This window comes from Brachyistius frenatus, unplaced genomic scaffold (assembly GCF_029030835.1).
Source record: "Brachyistius frenatus isolate BFR_SWC_R1_liver_20210118 unplaced genomic scaffold, ASM2903083v1 Contig_211, whole genome shotgun sequence".
Taxonomy (NCBI): domain Eukaryota; kingdom Metazoa; phylum Chordata; class Actinopteri; family Embiotocidae; genus Brachyistius; species Brachyistius frenatus.
Window position 1 is genome coordinate 51,395 of NW_027210810.1, and position 14,539 is coordinate 65,933.

Here is a 14,539-nt window from a genome sequence, read left to right on the forward strand (position 1 = left end):
CTTAATTCAAAATTTTTTAAAACAAACTTTTGATTCTTTGACTTGTTATATTTTCTGATTTAATGAATTTAAAAAATTTTGGTCAGAACCTTAATTTAAAAAGTTAAATGTTTTCAATATTTCATGGATTTTCATTTACAAACTTATTATTCGATTTTGACCTCGTGATATTCTGACCTTTTTTTTTCTTTAGCTTTTATATCACTTTACATTATATTTGATTATTTTACTTATTTAAGCATGTACATAACTGTTTTATTCCCAGTTTGGCTCATTGTTTTCTCCTGCTGGTTTTCATAATTTAAAACCGTCTGATCCCGATTTCAGAATTACAGAAAAAGTTCAGCCTGGCTTGTGTGTCCAGTTTGCATCAAACAGACAACACCAAAACAGAATAAAATCACAAATAAAGGTTCTATTGAAACATTTTAAAGTGTGAAACCCTTAAAATTAAAGAAAATCTCTTACCAGGTTCAACTGTCAGTTTGGTTCCTCTGCCGAAATAAAGTCTGTTTCCTCCCTGATTCACACAGTAACACACACTGTGACAAATAGTGCAGCGTGTGGTGTTGTCCTTCCATTGATCATTTTATCCATTCATTTGCATTTTGTTGAAAATTTTACTTTGTGTTTTTGAGCAGCTGACTTTTACATTTAAATCCATTTTGATTCTGTTCATTCTGAATTAATTATAACTCACCAGGATTTTGTGATAAACTCATGAATACACAGTAAAACCATCAATTAGACTTTGAATAGATTAATTAAAGATGATTTTCAAAACATTTTAAAAGTGGGAAATTCAATCTTACCACTTTCAACAGTGAGTTTGGTTCCTCTGCCGAAATAAAGTTTGAATCCCTGATTATTCACACTGTAATACACACTGTGACAAATACTGCTGCACTTACTTTATTGTTACTCCTGTATTGTCTTTATTTTTATGTCTACCAACTTACATGTGTCTAATAATCCACTATTTGGTTTTATAGTTTACAAATAATTGTCTATTTGTTTCTTTATCTGTCTCTCTACATCTGATTACAATTTAGACCAGTTTAATCCTGTTTTTTTGTTTGTTTTAAAACTTCAAATTCATTATTACTCTTTTTTTCTAGGACATTCTGCAGCACGTGTCGGTCCCAGTTGGAATCAAACTCGACAAAAGCTTAAGAAATGCAAATAAAATGCTCTTTCAAGACTTTTAAAATGTGAAACTATTATGAATGATAAATCTTACCAGTTTCAACAGTAAGTTTGGTTCCACTGCCGAAATAAAGTTTGTCTCCAACCTGATTATTCACACTGTAACAGACACTGTGACAAATACTGCAGTGCATCATGTCGGCTTGACTTTTATTCTGTGTTTACTCATTAATCTGGGATTTCATATTAACTTGTTTATTGGAATAGTTAATTTGTTGGTGCAGCTTGTCTTTCAGAAATCTTTCTGAGTCTAAGCTTTACTCTGTGTTTTCTCTGCTGCTGAAGGTTTTTGTAGTTGAAAACACTTTTTAACTCATGATTACTCATTAAGATCTTTATTTTCTTTATAAAAATTTTTTCCCTGTCCCATCTGTATATGTCCGGCTCAGTTTCAATCAATTAAACTTAAAACTGGATTAAACCCGAATAAAATGACAAATGAAAAAGTCCTGTTTTACATGTTTTAAAGTGTGTATCTATGTAAAATTATTGTCTTACCTGTTTCAACGGTCAGTCTGGTTCCTCTGCCAAAATAAAGTTTGCCTGCTCCCTGATTATTCACACTGCAATACACTCTGTGACAAATACTGATGGACTCGTACTGATGCAAGAGATTCTGATTATCTTCTTGTTTTTATCTGTTTTTATCTCTGCTCTGAACTTCAACATGTCATTTTTATTTTCTGTTCTTGTGTCTTTTTCTTACTGATGTCAATTTTGTGATGGTTGTTTCAAGTTATATTTTGATGTATATAGCAACTTTAATTATCTGGCAAAGACTATAAAAGCACTGCTCCACAGAAACAACACATTTTCACTCAATTCTTTCTTTTGAAAGCTTTTGTTTTCTAGATTAAGAAATTGAACAGAAACTCACCCACGGTGCCTTCAGAAAGTCCATTGTGTCCATTTTAACGCCCACTTTCTTCTAATTCCATCATCTCGAGTCAACTAAAGGCCATCTGATCCAAACACTCCAACTTTAGATGGAACAATCGGAGTATTCATTGGTCTCCAGAATCCCAAAATCCATTTCAAGCTACTCACCTGGTTGCTATTTCCCAAATGAAGCTCTGGCTCCTTCAAAGGGGAGTGGCCTGAAAGCTGGCAGGCAGAAACCACCATTAATAAAACATTTTCCAATAAGTTAAAGATGAATTTGACCATTAAACATCAAAGAGACAGATATCATATAAGAATTGAAAACAGAAGACGATCTTGAATTGATCCCTGAGGGACGCCGTCACACTGTTTCATTCAGGCAACAGCAAATACAAACACTGCTGCAGTGTCACTGTGGGACAGAGTTCATGCACAACACAATAAACATTCACTCCAGTAACGTGCGTAACAGGCAACCAACTTCTGCTAAAGTAAACGGAGGTGTTAGCTTCAGTATTTCTCTCCACATAACCGGACTTTGATGGTGGAAATGTCTGTTAGCAAACGAGTACCTGTTGGGTTTCTCATGGATCCCTGCTGGTGCTGATCAGCTTCAGGACTCCTCTTCAGCATCTCCTCCTCTGAGACACTAACTCCTCCAGGAGTAAATTCACAGCGTCTGTCACAGGCAGGAAGGAAAGAGAAAGAAACTGATGTGACCCGTTTCCGAACCAAACTTCACCTGTGGCCTAAAAACAGTCTGACAGGAAACTCCAGCTGTTAATAGAGTATTTTTTTTAGTTTACTTCAGTAGTTTTTATTTAATTTTTTTCTTACATGCAGGACTGGCGAAGTTCAGTACATTCAGACAGAAACCTGAGCAGCATGGCAGGAGCCCGACATACCGGAGGGCCCTGAACAAGAAAAAAATGCTTGAGTTTCAAACACAGCAGGTGTGTGAGGTCACTACTCATCAGAAGAATCAATTAATTGGTGGTTCTTTTCAAGAGATTTGTTGACAAGAAGAAAAAAAAAAAACAGAAACTACAGACTTTTCTTTTCACATCAGTCTGAGATTAAACCCAGAAACACATTTTTCTTCCCGTTGTTTTGCAGCTGAAATTCATCATCTCATCAAAGCGGAATCAGTTTTTCTCTTGTCAAAGCTACATAACTGCACACATTTCATACTCAGCCAGATGAAAACCTCCAAATTCAAAGAGCAAAAAGACACTGCAGCATCGAATCACTCAGGATGTCTCCATTCTCATTTACAGCCTTTAAAAGCTGCTCAGCTGGAAGCCAGTCCTTATGCAAATATAAAATATAGCAACCCATAGTTATTTATTTTTTATTTTAAGCACTGCCTGCACTGTTGCCTAAACTTAATATTGGTGAAGAAGAAATCCTCCCCATCTTTGAATTGAATGGACAATACACAGAAAAAACATGATTTGGTCTGAGTAAATCAATTTAACATCTCGCTGACATTTTTTAGATCAAACAATTCAGAAATATTTCCCTCCAGTTGATCAGCAGGAAAAAAACAAAGTCCTGAGTCCTCCTAAAACAATTCAAACTTTTTCCAAGAAAGATTATTATTTCTGTTTGATTAAGACGTCATTATTTTAAGTGTTTGAGTGGAAGTTTGCAGATCACTTACTCCCCATCAGCACAATGAAAACAGCATCACAAGAAGCTCAGAGAGCATCAAGAGTTGAAGTGATGATGTGTCTCTTATCCGCTAGGTGGCAGCATCTCCCCATCTACTGAACCTCTGATGTTTGAGCTCAGATCAGTTTTTTTTGTCAGGATATAAAACTTGTTCTGAGTCCCTGTGTAAAAATGTGTGGTTGCCTGAGGACTTTTTTTTTTTTTTTTTTTTTAAAAGCTTTGAGGTTCAGTTTTGTCAGGTTGCTGTAGTATTTTCTCTGATTTATATTTTGTTTTGCAGTGAGATGAAAATATACTAAAACAAAACGACCTCAAAGCCACGAGGAGCAACGGGAGGAGGAAAATGAAATAAAGCTCAGAAACTATGTTGTAAAACAAAAATGAGTGCACAAAACCACATATAAGATTTAATTTACTGAAAAGTCAGACGTCTGCATGCTCAGTTTAAACGTGGAAATCTACAGCAGCAACAGTAAAGGTGTTTCTGAAGAGCTGTGTGTTACAGACAATGAATTTATTTGTGTTTCATGTGCAAAGCTTGAGGACTCATAACAGGAGATTACTGTTATGGAAATTACTTTTAAATCTCTTAAAACGTGTGCAGCCGCATACCGTCATCATTTACGGCACTGCTGAATCTTCCTCAGTTCTCTGAAATTAACTGAACTGGATGGAAAATGAAAAACAACATTGTGAGTTTGTCTTGACCTTTGACCTGAATAATTCAGGCTGTGTTGAACGCAGCCCGTCTGACTTAAAACAAAGAGTTAAACATGTAAATTACTGTGAATGAGTCACGTAACGCTGGCATGAGAAACAAGCAAAAAGCTGATGCTCCAAAGTGTTTCCTGTCGAAGTGAAACTGAGCTGCCGTTCGGTTTCCGTCTGATTTTTATCTGCAGCTTCGTGTTCGACTGTTTCTGGTTTCTGTTGAAATGTGGTTTCAACTGATGAAACTGAACTGAACACCGACCGACACTCTGAGACAGAGACAAACAGGGCCGACTGATAAAGACGTTCACATTAAAAAAAAAACGACCAGAAATAAGCCATCAGCAACCAAAGAGGTTACAGATATCGTGGCTACAAGAACGGGATGGACATAAGTTCACTGTGACCTTTGACCGCCGTCCTAGAGTCCGATTGAAAGATTGTGCCACAGTTGAAGGAAGTTCCTCGAGGTCCTCCTGAAATATATCGTACCTGTATGTTTTGGACGATCCCCAGATGTCGACTTGCGGAGTGTTAAATCAAAATCTTTTTGTGATGAATCAACAATCCTCAAAGTCAAAAGAAAAGACGAAAGAAGGACGAAAAGAAGATGCAGATTAAAGAGTCAAGAGTGAAAGCAGAGAACATCCAAACACCGAATCATAAAGAGCTGATGAGTTTTTATTCGAAACAAAAAGGCAACGCTTCAACCTGGAAAACATGGAAACAGTAAATTGATACAGAAGAGGCTGAATAAACTGACACAAAGCTTATGAATTCAAAAAAGCAAAACAACTGTGATAAACACTACATTATAAACATTAAAAGAACTGATGCAGAGAAACGACTTAATATAAACGCGTTTCTACTTTCAATCAAAACCAACGGAAAGAAGCTGTTGAGGATGAATTATAAGAAACAAACATTGAGCAGGAACTGCGCAGCCTTGGTTGGATCCAGACTTGTTCGCTCTGCAGAAGCTTCGGTTGTTTTCCTCTCAGCCTGACCAGCGCTGGTTTTGAGCCCCGAGTTAGAAGACCAAAGCTCTGATGGTGAGGATGGTGTTAAAGACCAGAGTTTTCGTGAACACCACTCTGACTCCGTTCATCACCAGCAGGAAGAAGTTCAGCTTGGCGTTTTCTGAACGGCAAAGAAACGAAACAAACAAAAAAAAAAACGACAGTTCAGGCCGAATCCGTCCGTCCGTGACCTGAACTCTGAGCGGCAGCTTTCCCTCGCACAGTTCGTTTAGCCAGCGCGACGCAGAGCTCGACCCTCTCAAACCGGCTGGAATAATTCAATAAACTGAGGCCGAACCGACGTGATCGGGGTCGAGCCTGACGGTTCACGTTGTGAATTACAGACATTTATAAATACATCAGAAAATTCTAATAGACGGAGCATTAAAATAAAGCAGCAGGTCAGGATGGGTGTTAAAAAAAAACATTTTTTTCATCCAATTTCATTGGACGGTGTAAACTTTGCATATGACAATAAAATGATCTTAATCTTAATGCTTAATGTGTCCAGGGCCAAAAGCTGGAACGTTTTTTTTCCAGGTGTGTTCGGTGACTCACCTGGATAAAAGTTAGAGCAGGACTCATCCGTGCAGCGTTCAACTTTTTGGGGCTCATTTGTTTGGTTCACATTCAGGCAGGGGGCATCTGTTTGGAAACAGGAAATACAGAAATTACACAAACATCTATTAAACTATTAATATTAATTATTGTAACATTTTGAGAGTTTCTGGGCTCTGGGTAGGAACGTATCCTAAACTGACGGTCAGGCTCAACACTCGGACTTTGTATCAACCAACACTTAACAATAAAAAAAAAAAAAAAAAAAAACATATTGAAGTGAATTTCTTTGTGAAATTCATGTACAGGCTCTGATCTTTTAACATTTCACAGGGCAACAGGATTCTCAAATATTTCACCGAGACTTTAAAAGTGAAAAACAACATTATCAGGAGTTAGAATACATTTGACAATTTAAGTTTTCTTCATATTTTTCCACAGTTATTTATGCTAAATGTTGTTGACAGCAGGCCTAATGACATCAGAGTTTCTGTACCGATTCAAAAACTTATTTTCAGCAAATTTGTCCCTCCAAAACTCATTTTAATTAAGATAACAAGTTAAACGTGTTCAATAAATTCAGTGATGGTTTAATGCCATCGCAGAAAACATTTCAAAACTGGGTGAATTAAACACAGCTCAGTCAGAGCTACGATCACTGACTGGGACTTTAGCGACTGTTGGAATAAGTCGGTGGTTTTTCGTACCGATTTGGTTTTTGGTGGACGACCCGTGCAGCTCGCAGGAGTTGATGGTGTCATCGAAGAAAGCGGCGTAGAAGTAGGTTTTCTTTTTCTTGGACAGAACGGCGCTACTGGTGTTCAAATTGTACGAATCCTTCACCGTGTTCACAATCATTTCACCGTCCCTCGGACGGAAATCAGTGGCCAGGCAGACTTCTGGGCTCTGGTGGGCCAACGTCAGAGGCGGTCCGTCAGGCTCCAGGGGCTTAAGGACGAACAGGGACGGGGCCAGGACGGTCGAATCTGCAGGAACAAAGAACGATAAACCTGATTCACACAGCTCGGAGGAGGGAATCATAACAAAAAAGAATTATCAGGATTTTATTCATTTGAACGTCAAGAACATTTAGTCATAAAAAAAACAAAAAATAACTAATTTCCACGTTTCAACTTTACTTTATCTGAAAGCTTTGAACAAAAATAGTAGGCTTGATTATTTCAGGAGTGTTTATTGGGCAATAAATAAACTATCAAATTCATCACAAGCAGCGGTGGATTTATGAGCAGCAGTAAATGAAAATATTATTGTAATTTACAGCCAAGGAGCAGCTCAAATTCAGACCCAGTATATATTTCATCTGACCAACTATTGAAAGCAACTTGAGCTGGTAATTTTAAAAGAACTCCAGACAGAAAGTTTACCTCCCAAAATGTCTTTAATATTTTCATCATTATGGTGTCAGCAGAGATGATGACAAGAGAAATTTCAAAGGCTTTTAAACAACATTTAAAGAAAATCTTTAGACTCATTTCATGATTGTTTTTTGTTTGTGTTCTGGTTTCACTAAGAAAAATTGTTTCCAGCTTCTTTTCTTTTTTTAATTCTTTGAAATACATTTCTGCTAATGAATGTATTAATGAATTAATAAAACGTTATCACTATTCAAAGTGTGCATGATTTTAGTTCTCGTGATTGTTCACAAGACAATCTGTACATAAAAAAAACTTCTAAAACGAAATTTTAAACCTTAAAAGATTGTATTTGACTGCAGTTTTTTTTTAAACCACTTTAGTATGTATATTTAAAACATTATTTTTCTGGACTTTAGGACTACAGGACAGATTTAATTCCTTTTTCTGGCCTCTAAAAATGGTAACACGTTTTTTTTTTTTTTTAAATCTTCACCTGTGATGATTTTGTAAAGCACTATGATCAACAAATTAACTGTACAATTATTACTCGGCCATGAAGACACTGAACGTAGGACCTGAAACATTGCAGCCGACAGTATTTTGGATCATTTCAGGCTTTGAATTAAGAAAAAAAAACATCTTTTGAAAACATGTTCTAACTTTCCCTCGAAGTCCTGAAGCAGATTTTCTGTCAATATGAATCTTTTTTTCTTGTAAAAAAAAAAAATCTACATTTTGCATCTCTGAAATCAGCAGCTCGTCTTCACATCACGACTCAACGGATCATACAGGTTTAAGCTTTAAAACATTAAAAACTCTGATTTAAAACCAATCAGACCCCGCAACGGTGATACATTCTCCCGGTATTAAAAAGTAGAAAGCGTGTTTTTCTTACTGTCAGGATCGACGGTGACACGGATGGTCTCTCCAAATACCAAAGCGTCACAGTGTTAGAGCCTCGTACAAAAACTCCTGAGTTGTCAATCAACCTCAGAGCAGCTGAAAAGTGTTCAAAAATAAAAAAATAAATAAATAAAATTCACTGCGAAGCTGTGAAACCCAGAGGAACAGAATCAGGAGTAAATGTTGGGTATTTATCCAGTAAATGTAAGAATATAAAACCGTGTGAGCGGCAGAGCAGAAACACGAGGGTCGGAGAAGTGAAAGAAATCGGACTTTTTTTACACAGAAAAGAATCCGCTGAGGACTCACCTGGAGCGGACCGGACCGACGGTGTCTTGGTGGGGTGGGGTTTTTTTTTTGGTGACTGGAGGATTCCTGGTCCAAAAGGGACGTTTGAGACGAGGCTGCAGGTTTTTGTTCAGCTCTGTGTGACTGTTCAGTCACCGTGGAGCCCACCCCGACACGGTGAAAAACCGTCGTACAAAAACCTGTCACAGCTGCAGCAGGAAGCGGCAACACGCTGAACCAAAGCCAGACAGCGCACTTTTATTTTGGACATGTTTAGGGTAGTTATTTAGCTTTTATAGGCAACTTTTATTCTTGTTATATATGAAAGAAAAATCTATATTTGCCAAGGTTGTCTTAAACAAGAAAATACTTATTTTTCTGGCAAGAAATTTAAAAAAAAAAATAAAAAAAATAAGACGGATAATAAATAATTTACGCGGTTTTGAACATATATTTCATTAAAATAAGAACACTTTTCTGTGACACTTCTTTGCCAGTCTCGCGCTTTTGGTGTATTTTGTTCGTATTTCGAGTGAAAGCAGAGTACCCTGTACAAGCAAGAGGTTCTGGGATCCGTTTTAGTTGTAAAGTAAAAACACAATTTCGATTTAATGTGGAAAAACACGAGAGAGATGAAGTCTGTGGTTTATTTACTTCAGTCTAGAAAATGTGGGGAAGAGCAGGATGAAGATTGAGCCCCCCCCCCAAAAAAAAAAAAAACAACCAACAAGACAACATATGTCTTAAGTAAGAAAGACAAACACTGATTTCTGAAGAAACGAAGAGCTCCACGCGTGTTTTCTTCCTTTGTTATTTTCTGGCCTGTGACTGGATCCCTTGAACTGACCAATGAGACGAGCCCAGGTGGACCTCGTTACCTGGCTCGGAAGACAAAAACACATAACGAGCTCCTGTTTGTCACAATGAACTGTTTTCATGTGGAAACTCAAGAAATGTTTTGACTCCCGGACTTTTTATTGAATATGATGAGCGGGAACCTAATAACTGTCGATGCTTTCTCCATTTCCGTTGCAGGACTGTTGTGCGCAGTGATTTACAGACTATACCAGCTGATTTTCAGGAAATAAAACAACATCTCACTTTTACTTGTCACATAAAACAAATTGTGTCACTGTTGCACATCGCCAGAGGAAAGTTTCCATGATGACAAAATACTTTTATCCCAACAAGTCCTCCAAATTACTCGTCTTAACAGTGTTATGGTTCCTATAAAATAAAAATTCTAAACTGTATATCAATTACGTAAAGTTAGGTTAGGTAGTTACTTTATTAATCTCCGAGGGGAAATTTTTTTTTTAGCTACAGCAGCATACAGAAGCAATAAGATAATAATAGAATAATAGAAAGCAATAAAATAGCAGTAAAATATAAATAGAAAATAGAAAATGCACAGTATATACAGTGTATACAGTACAGTATATATCTATATATTATATACAAACAACCAAGAAACACAGTCAACAGTGTTATTTTGCCAGAGGTGAGTTATTGTACAGTCTTATTGCGGTCGGCAGGAATGATCTCCTGTATCGGTCCTTGTGACAGCGGAGCTGGAGGAGTCTTTTGGAGAAAGTCCTCCTCTGTCCCTGCAGCAGGTGGTGGAGAGGGTGGACAGGATTATCCAATATGGACAATAGTTTGTTCAGCGTCCTCCTCTCCACCACCTTTTCCAGGCTGTCCAGTTTGTAGCTGATGATGGAGCCGGCCTTCTTAACCAGTTTGTTAAGTCTGTTGGTGTCACCGGCTCCAATGCTGCTCCCCCAGCAGACTACTAGAAGTACAGTTCACTGGCCACAACAGATGGTAGAACATCTCCAACATCTCGCTGCACACATTGAAGGATCGAAGTTTCCTCAAGAAAAAGAGTTGACTCGTCCCCTTCTTGTAGACAGCGTTGATGTTGGTCTTCCAGTTCAGTCTGTTGTCATGGAGACACCAGGTACTTGTACTCCTCCACCATGTCCACCTCCTCTCCCAGAACTCTCAGCGGTTGTGGAGCCGTCGTCTTCCTCCTGAAGTCGACCACCATCTCTCTGGTCTTGGCCACGTTCAGGAGCAGGTGATTCCTTCCCGCCCACTCCACAAAGTCCTCCACTACTGCCCTGTACTCGTCCTCCCGTCCGTCCCTTATACATCCCACCACTGCAGAGTCATCAGAGAACTTCTGCAGATGTCTTGACTCTGAGTTGTACTGCAAGTCAGTTGTGTATAAGGTGAACAGAAAGGGAGACAGAACAGTTCCCTGAGGAGCTCCAGTACCACTGACCACCATATCAGACAGCACACCGCCCAGACGGACAAACTGTGGTCTGCCTGTCAGGTAGTCATTGATCCAGGAGACGGTGGGCGCGTCCACCCCCACCACCCCCCTCCACCCGCAGCTTCTCACTCAGCAGCAGTGGTTGGATGGTGTTGAATGCACTGGAGACATCAAAGAAAGTGATTCTCAGAGTCACCGGTTCCGTCCAGGTGAGACTGAGCTCGTTGCAGCAGGTAGATGATGGCGTCGTCCACTCCCACATGAGGCTGGTACGCAAATTGCAGAGGGTCCAGAGAAGATTTCACCAGCGGCCTGAGGTGGGCCAAGACCAGCCTCTCCAGCACCTTCATCACATGAGATGTGAGGGCAACCGGTCGGTAGTCGTTGAGGCCAGATGGAGTCGTCTTCTTCGGTACAGGAACCAGGCAGGACGTCTTCCACAGCACCGGGACCTCCTCCTGCTTCAGGCTCAGGTTGAAGAGGTGTTGTAGGACCTCGGCCAGCTGGACGGCGTCAGGTCTTCAGGACCCCGGGGCTGATGCCGTCAGGTCCTGCAGCCTTGCGCTGGTGGAGTCTCTCCAGCTGTCTCCTAACCTGGCCAGTCGTCACAGAGAGGGGAGGGGGGGTCGAGGTGTCGATGGAGGAAGAGCCCTTTGAGATTGAGGGCTCTATGCAGTTCACCAGGGGGGCAGAGGGGGGAGGCAGCAGAGGTGTCTCTGTATTTTATGAGAAAATATTTTCTGATATTTTACCCATTTTTTTTTTTTTTTTTTTAATTTTACAATTTCCTGGAGTATAAGATCATAAAACTCAAATCAGTTGATTTCAAACAGTTTGACAAGTTACAAAACAAACAGCGACTAAAATAGCTGGAAAATGCTGATGAAGCTCTGATGTCTCATTAATAATAACAATAATAGTAATAATGTTTGTAATAACGTATCAGCAGTATAAGTTCCTTAACTTTTGATTCTTTATTTTTATGGAAATACTTTTTCTAAAGTTGGATCATGAACGCGGGAATTTACTCGAGGATCCGAGTACTTTTTCCACAACTACTTAGAACCTAAATAAAACTCGTGTCAGTGCAACGGCTTCATCGGAGTGTGATTTGGGAAGCTGTTCTTTGTGTTTCTGGTTTCCTGGAGCTGCAGAATAAACGGCTGATCTCTCTGAGCAGCGCTCGGGCCCTGCAGAGGTTTTTGTCGAGGTGTCAGACTGACTTCAGTCACTGTGGAGTGTACACGATGGAAAACACTCGTACAAAAACTGTTGTATTGTTTCTCTATGGGAGACTCGCAGCAGCAGCTGAACGTGGCTTGAGGTTTCCCCCCCCCATCAACCACCGGTGGCTTGTTTGAAGACAGGAGGACTCTTATCTGATTGAACACCAGTCTAAAGAAAAGTCTGTGACGTCACAGGTTGTATGTGACGAAGAGATGAACACAAACTGGAGCTTTTTGGGATTAATAAATACCGTAATAAGCTTTAACTATCAGTTAATTAACAGTAAGTTACTGGTTAAATAATCCTTTAGTTCATGTTAATTAAAGTATCAATTCATGACTTACTTAATAGTTAGTTATTAACATTAGCAAATACAGTAATAAGCATTAACTACATGTTAATTAACAGTTAGTTACTGTTTAAATAATCCTTTAGTTCATGTTAATTAAAGTATAAATGTATGCCTTACTTAATAGTTATTCAGGGTGCTATTAGCATTAGTAAATACAGTAATAAGCATTAACTACGTGTTAATGAACAGTTAATGTTAAATAATACTTTAGTTCATCAATTAAGGTATTGATTTATGCTTTACTTAATCGTTACTAACGGTGTTATTAGCAGTAGTAAAAACAGTAATAAGCTTTAACTACCAGTTAATTAACAGTTAGTTACTGGTTAAATAATCCTTTCGTTCATGTTAATTAAAGTATCAATTTATGCCTTACTTCAGTTATTAAAGGTGTTATTAACATTAGTAAATACAGTAATAAGCATTAACTACATGTTAAATCATCCTTTAGTTCATTAATTAAGGTATTGATTTATGCCTTACTTCAGTTATTAAAGGTGTTATTAACATGAGTAAATACAGTAATAAGCATTAACTACATGTTAAATCATCCTTTAGTTCATTAATTAAGGTATTGATTTATGCCTTACTTAATAGTTATTAAGGGTGTTATTAGCATTAGTAAATACAGTAATAAGCATTAACTACCAGTTAATTCGACTTAAATTAATCCCACAGTTCATGGTTTAATAATAATTTAAATATTCATTCATTCATTTAAATCGGGTATCCACCAACTCTCTAAAACATCCACAGATCAAAGAAACGGAGCAAAAAGGTATTTAATCTGGATTTTAGACAAGGTCAAAGTTCATTAGGTAACACAGACAGCATTTGATTGGTCCATTTCATCTGCATCCTGGAAGGAAGAAACTTTCACCTCTGCCGAAGCGAAGGATCCGACTGCACTGAAAACGAGAGAAGAAATAAAAGTGGACCGTGTCGAGGGAGAACATATTGTACGTTTATTTAAAGGCTGATTCCACCAGTTCTCAAAGTCTACAGAGAGACAGAAATACGAAACGCCTCAAAGCCACAGCTCAGACCTGAACCCGAACGTGACCCGCGGATCTGCCGTCAGAGCTCCGACCGGCTCCGACCAAACACCTCCGAGGGGAATGAGTCCATTCAGTCCTTTAAAAAAAAAAAAAAAAAATCACAACTCCACCGGAACCGAACCGGTCCGGCTCAGATCCAACGTGGCACGCTTCAAACACAGAAAAAGGATTTTTCTCTCCTTAAATGCTTCTGGCCGGATTCATCCTCTCACATTCATTAATATTTCATCTTTATTATTCTTCAAATACATTTTGTAAATGCAACATGAAAAGCACAATCACACGGAAAATAGACACGTCTCTCTGAAGTGATAAAACGCCCTCGGCGGGAAAATTAAAACGGGCTTCTGGTTTTTTGTTTTTTCTGCTCCCTCTGAACTGAACGGTGGCTGTTTTGTGTCACTTCCTGCTGGTTTGAACGTTTCCTGCTACAGCCCGGAACCTAAAGGGGGAGGAGTCAGAGCCTCGGAGAGTCCTGATTGGTCGGCGCTCGCTCGCTCGCCGCTTCTCTTAAGTCGCCTTAAGAACTTCTGCGGCGGGACGTCCCTCCTGCAGCCCGACCCCGACTCAGCGACCTATGGAGGAACTCAGAAACTTCACCTTTGACCTAAAAACAAACAAACAACCACCTTCACGATGCAGCAGGAAGCGTCAGCGTTCATGTTTAAGAAGCTCACGCAAAAACTCCGGCCGGTCTCCGTTCAAACAAACGGAGCAGCAACGAAGAATCAATCAATCAATCAATCAATTAATCAATCGGGTTGTTTTTCTTGTTATTTTTTTGAGCTTTCTTCAGTTTCAGCTTCTCGTTCGTGACTATTTTCTGCTTTTCTTTGTCTTGCGTGACGGCGATCGAGATGTCTTTGGATTTTTGGAGAAAAATCTGTTGCGGCCTTAAAAAAAAAAAAAAAAAACATAAATCATGAAAATAATTTGCAGATTAATCGATGACGACGAGAAGAATTATTCTCATGCCTGAACTAAATATTGTGGGAAATTAATAA

General features: G+C 38.9%; 1 protein-coding gene across 2 annotated transcripts; it reads right to left on the reverse strand.

Moving 5' to 3' along the window:
- Window positions 1-5,138: 5,138 nt before the first annotated feature.
- On the reverse strand, window positions 5,139-8,406 carry trdc (T-cell receptor delta constant). 2 transcript variants are annotated; one of them, XM_069719246.1, is made up of 4 exons: window positions 8,322-8,406; window positions 6,758-7,036; window positions 6,051-6,137; window positions 5,139-5,613 (listed from the first exon to the last, which is right to left on the reverse strand). In XM_069719246.1, exons 2-4 carry the CDS (start codon window positions 6,906-6,908, stop codon window positions 5,504-5,506), a joined length of 348 nt encoding a protein of 115 aa, XP_069575347.1. In that variant the 5' UTR covers window positions 6,909-7,036; window positions 8,322-8,406; the 3' UTR covers window positions 5,139-5,503. The 2 variants fall into 2 exon arrangements, with proteins under 2 accessions (XP_069575347.1, XP_069575346.1); XM_069719245.1 differs by lacking the exon at window positions 8,322-8,406 and having other exon boundaries at window positions 6,758-7,178.
- Between the last annotated feature and the right edge of the window lie 6,133 nt (window positions 8,407-14,539).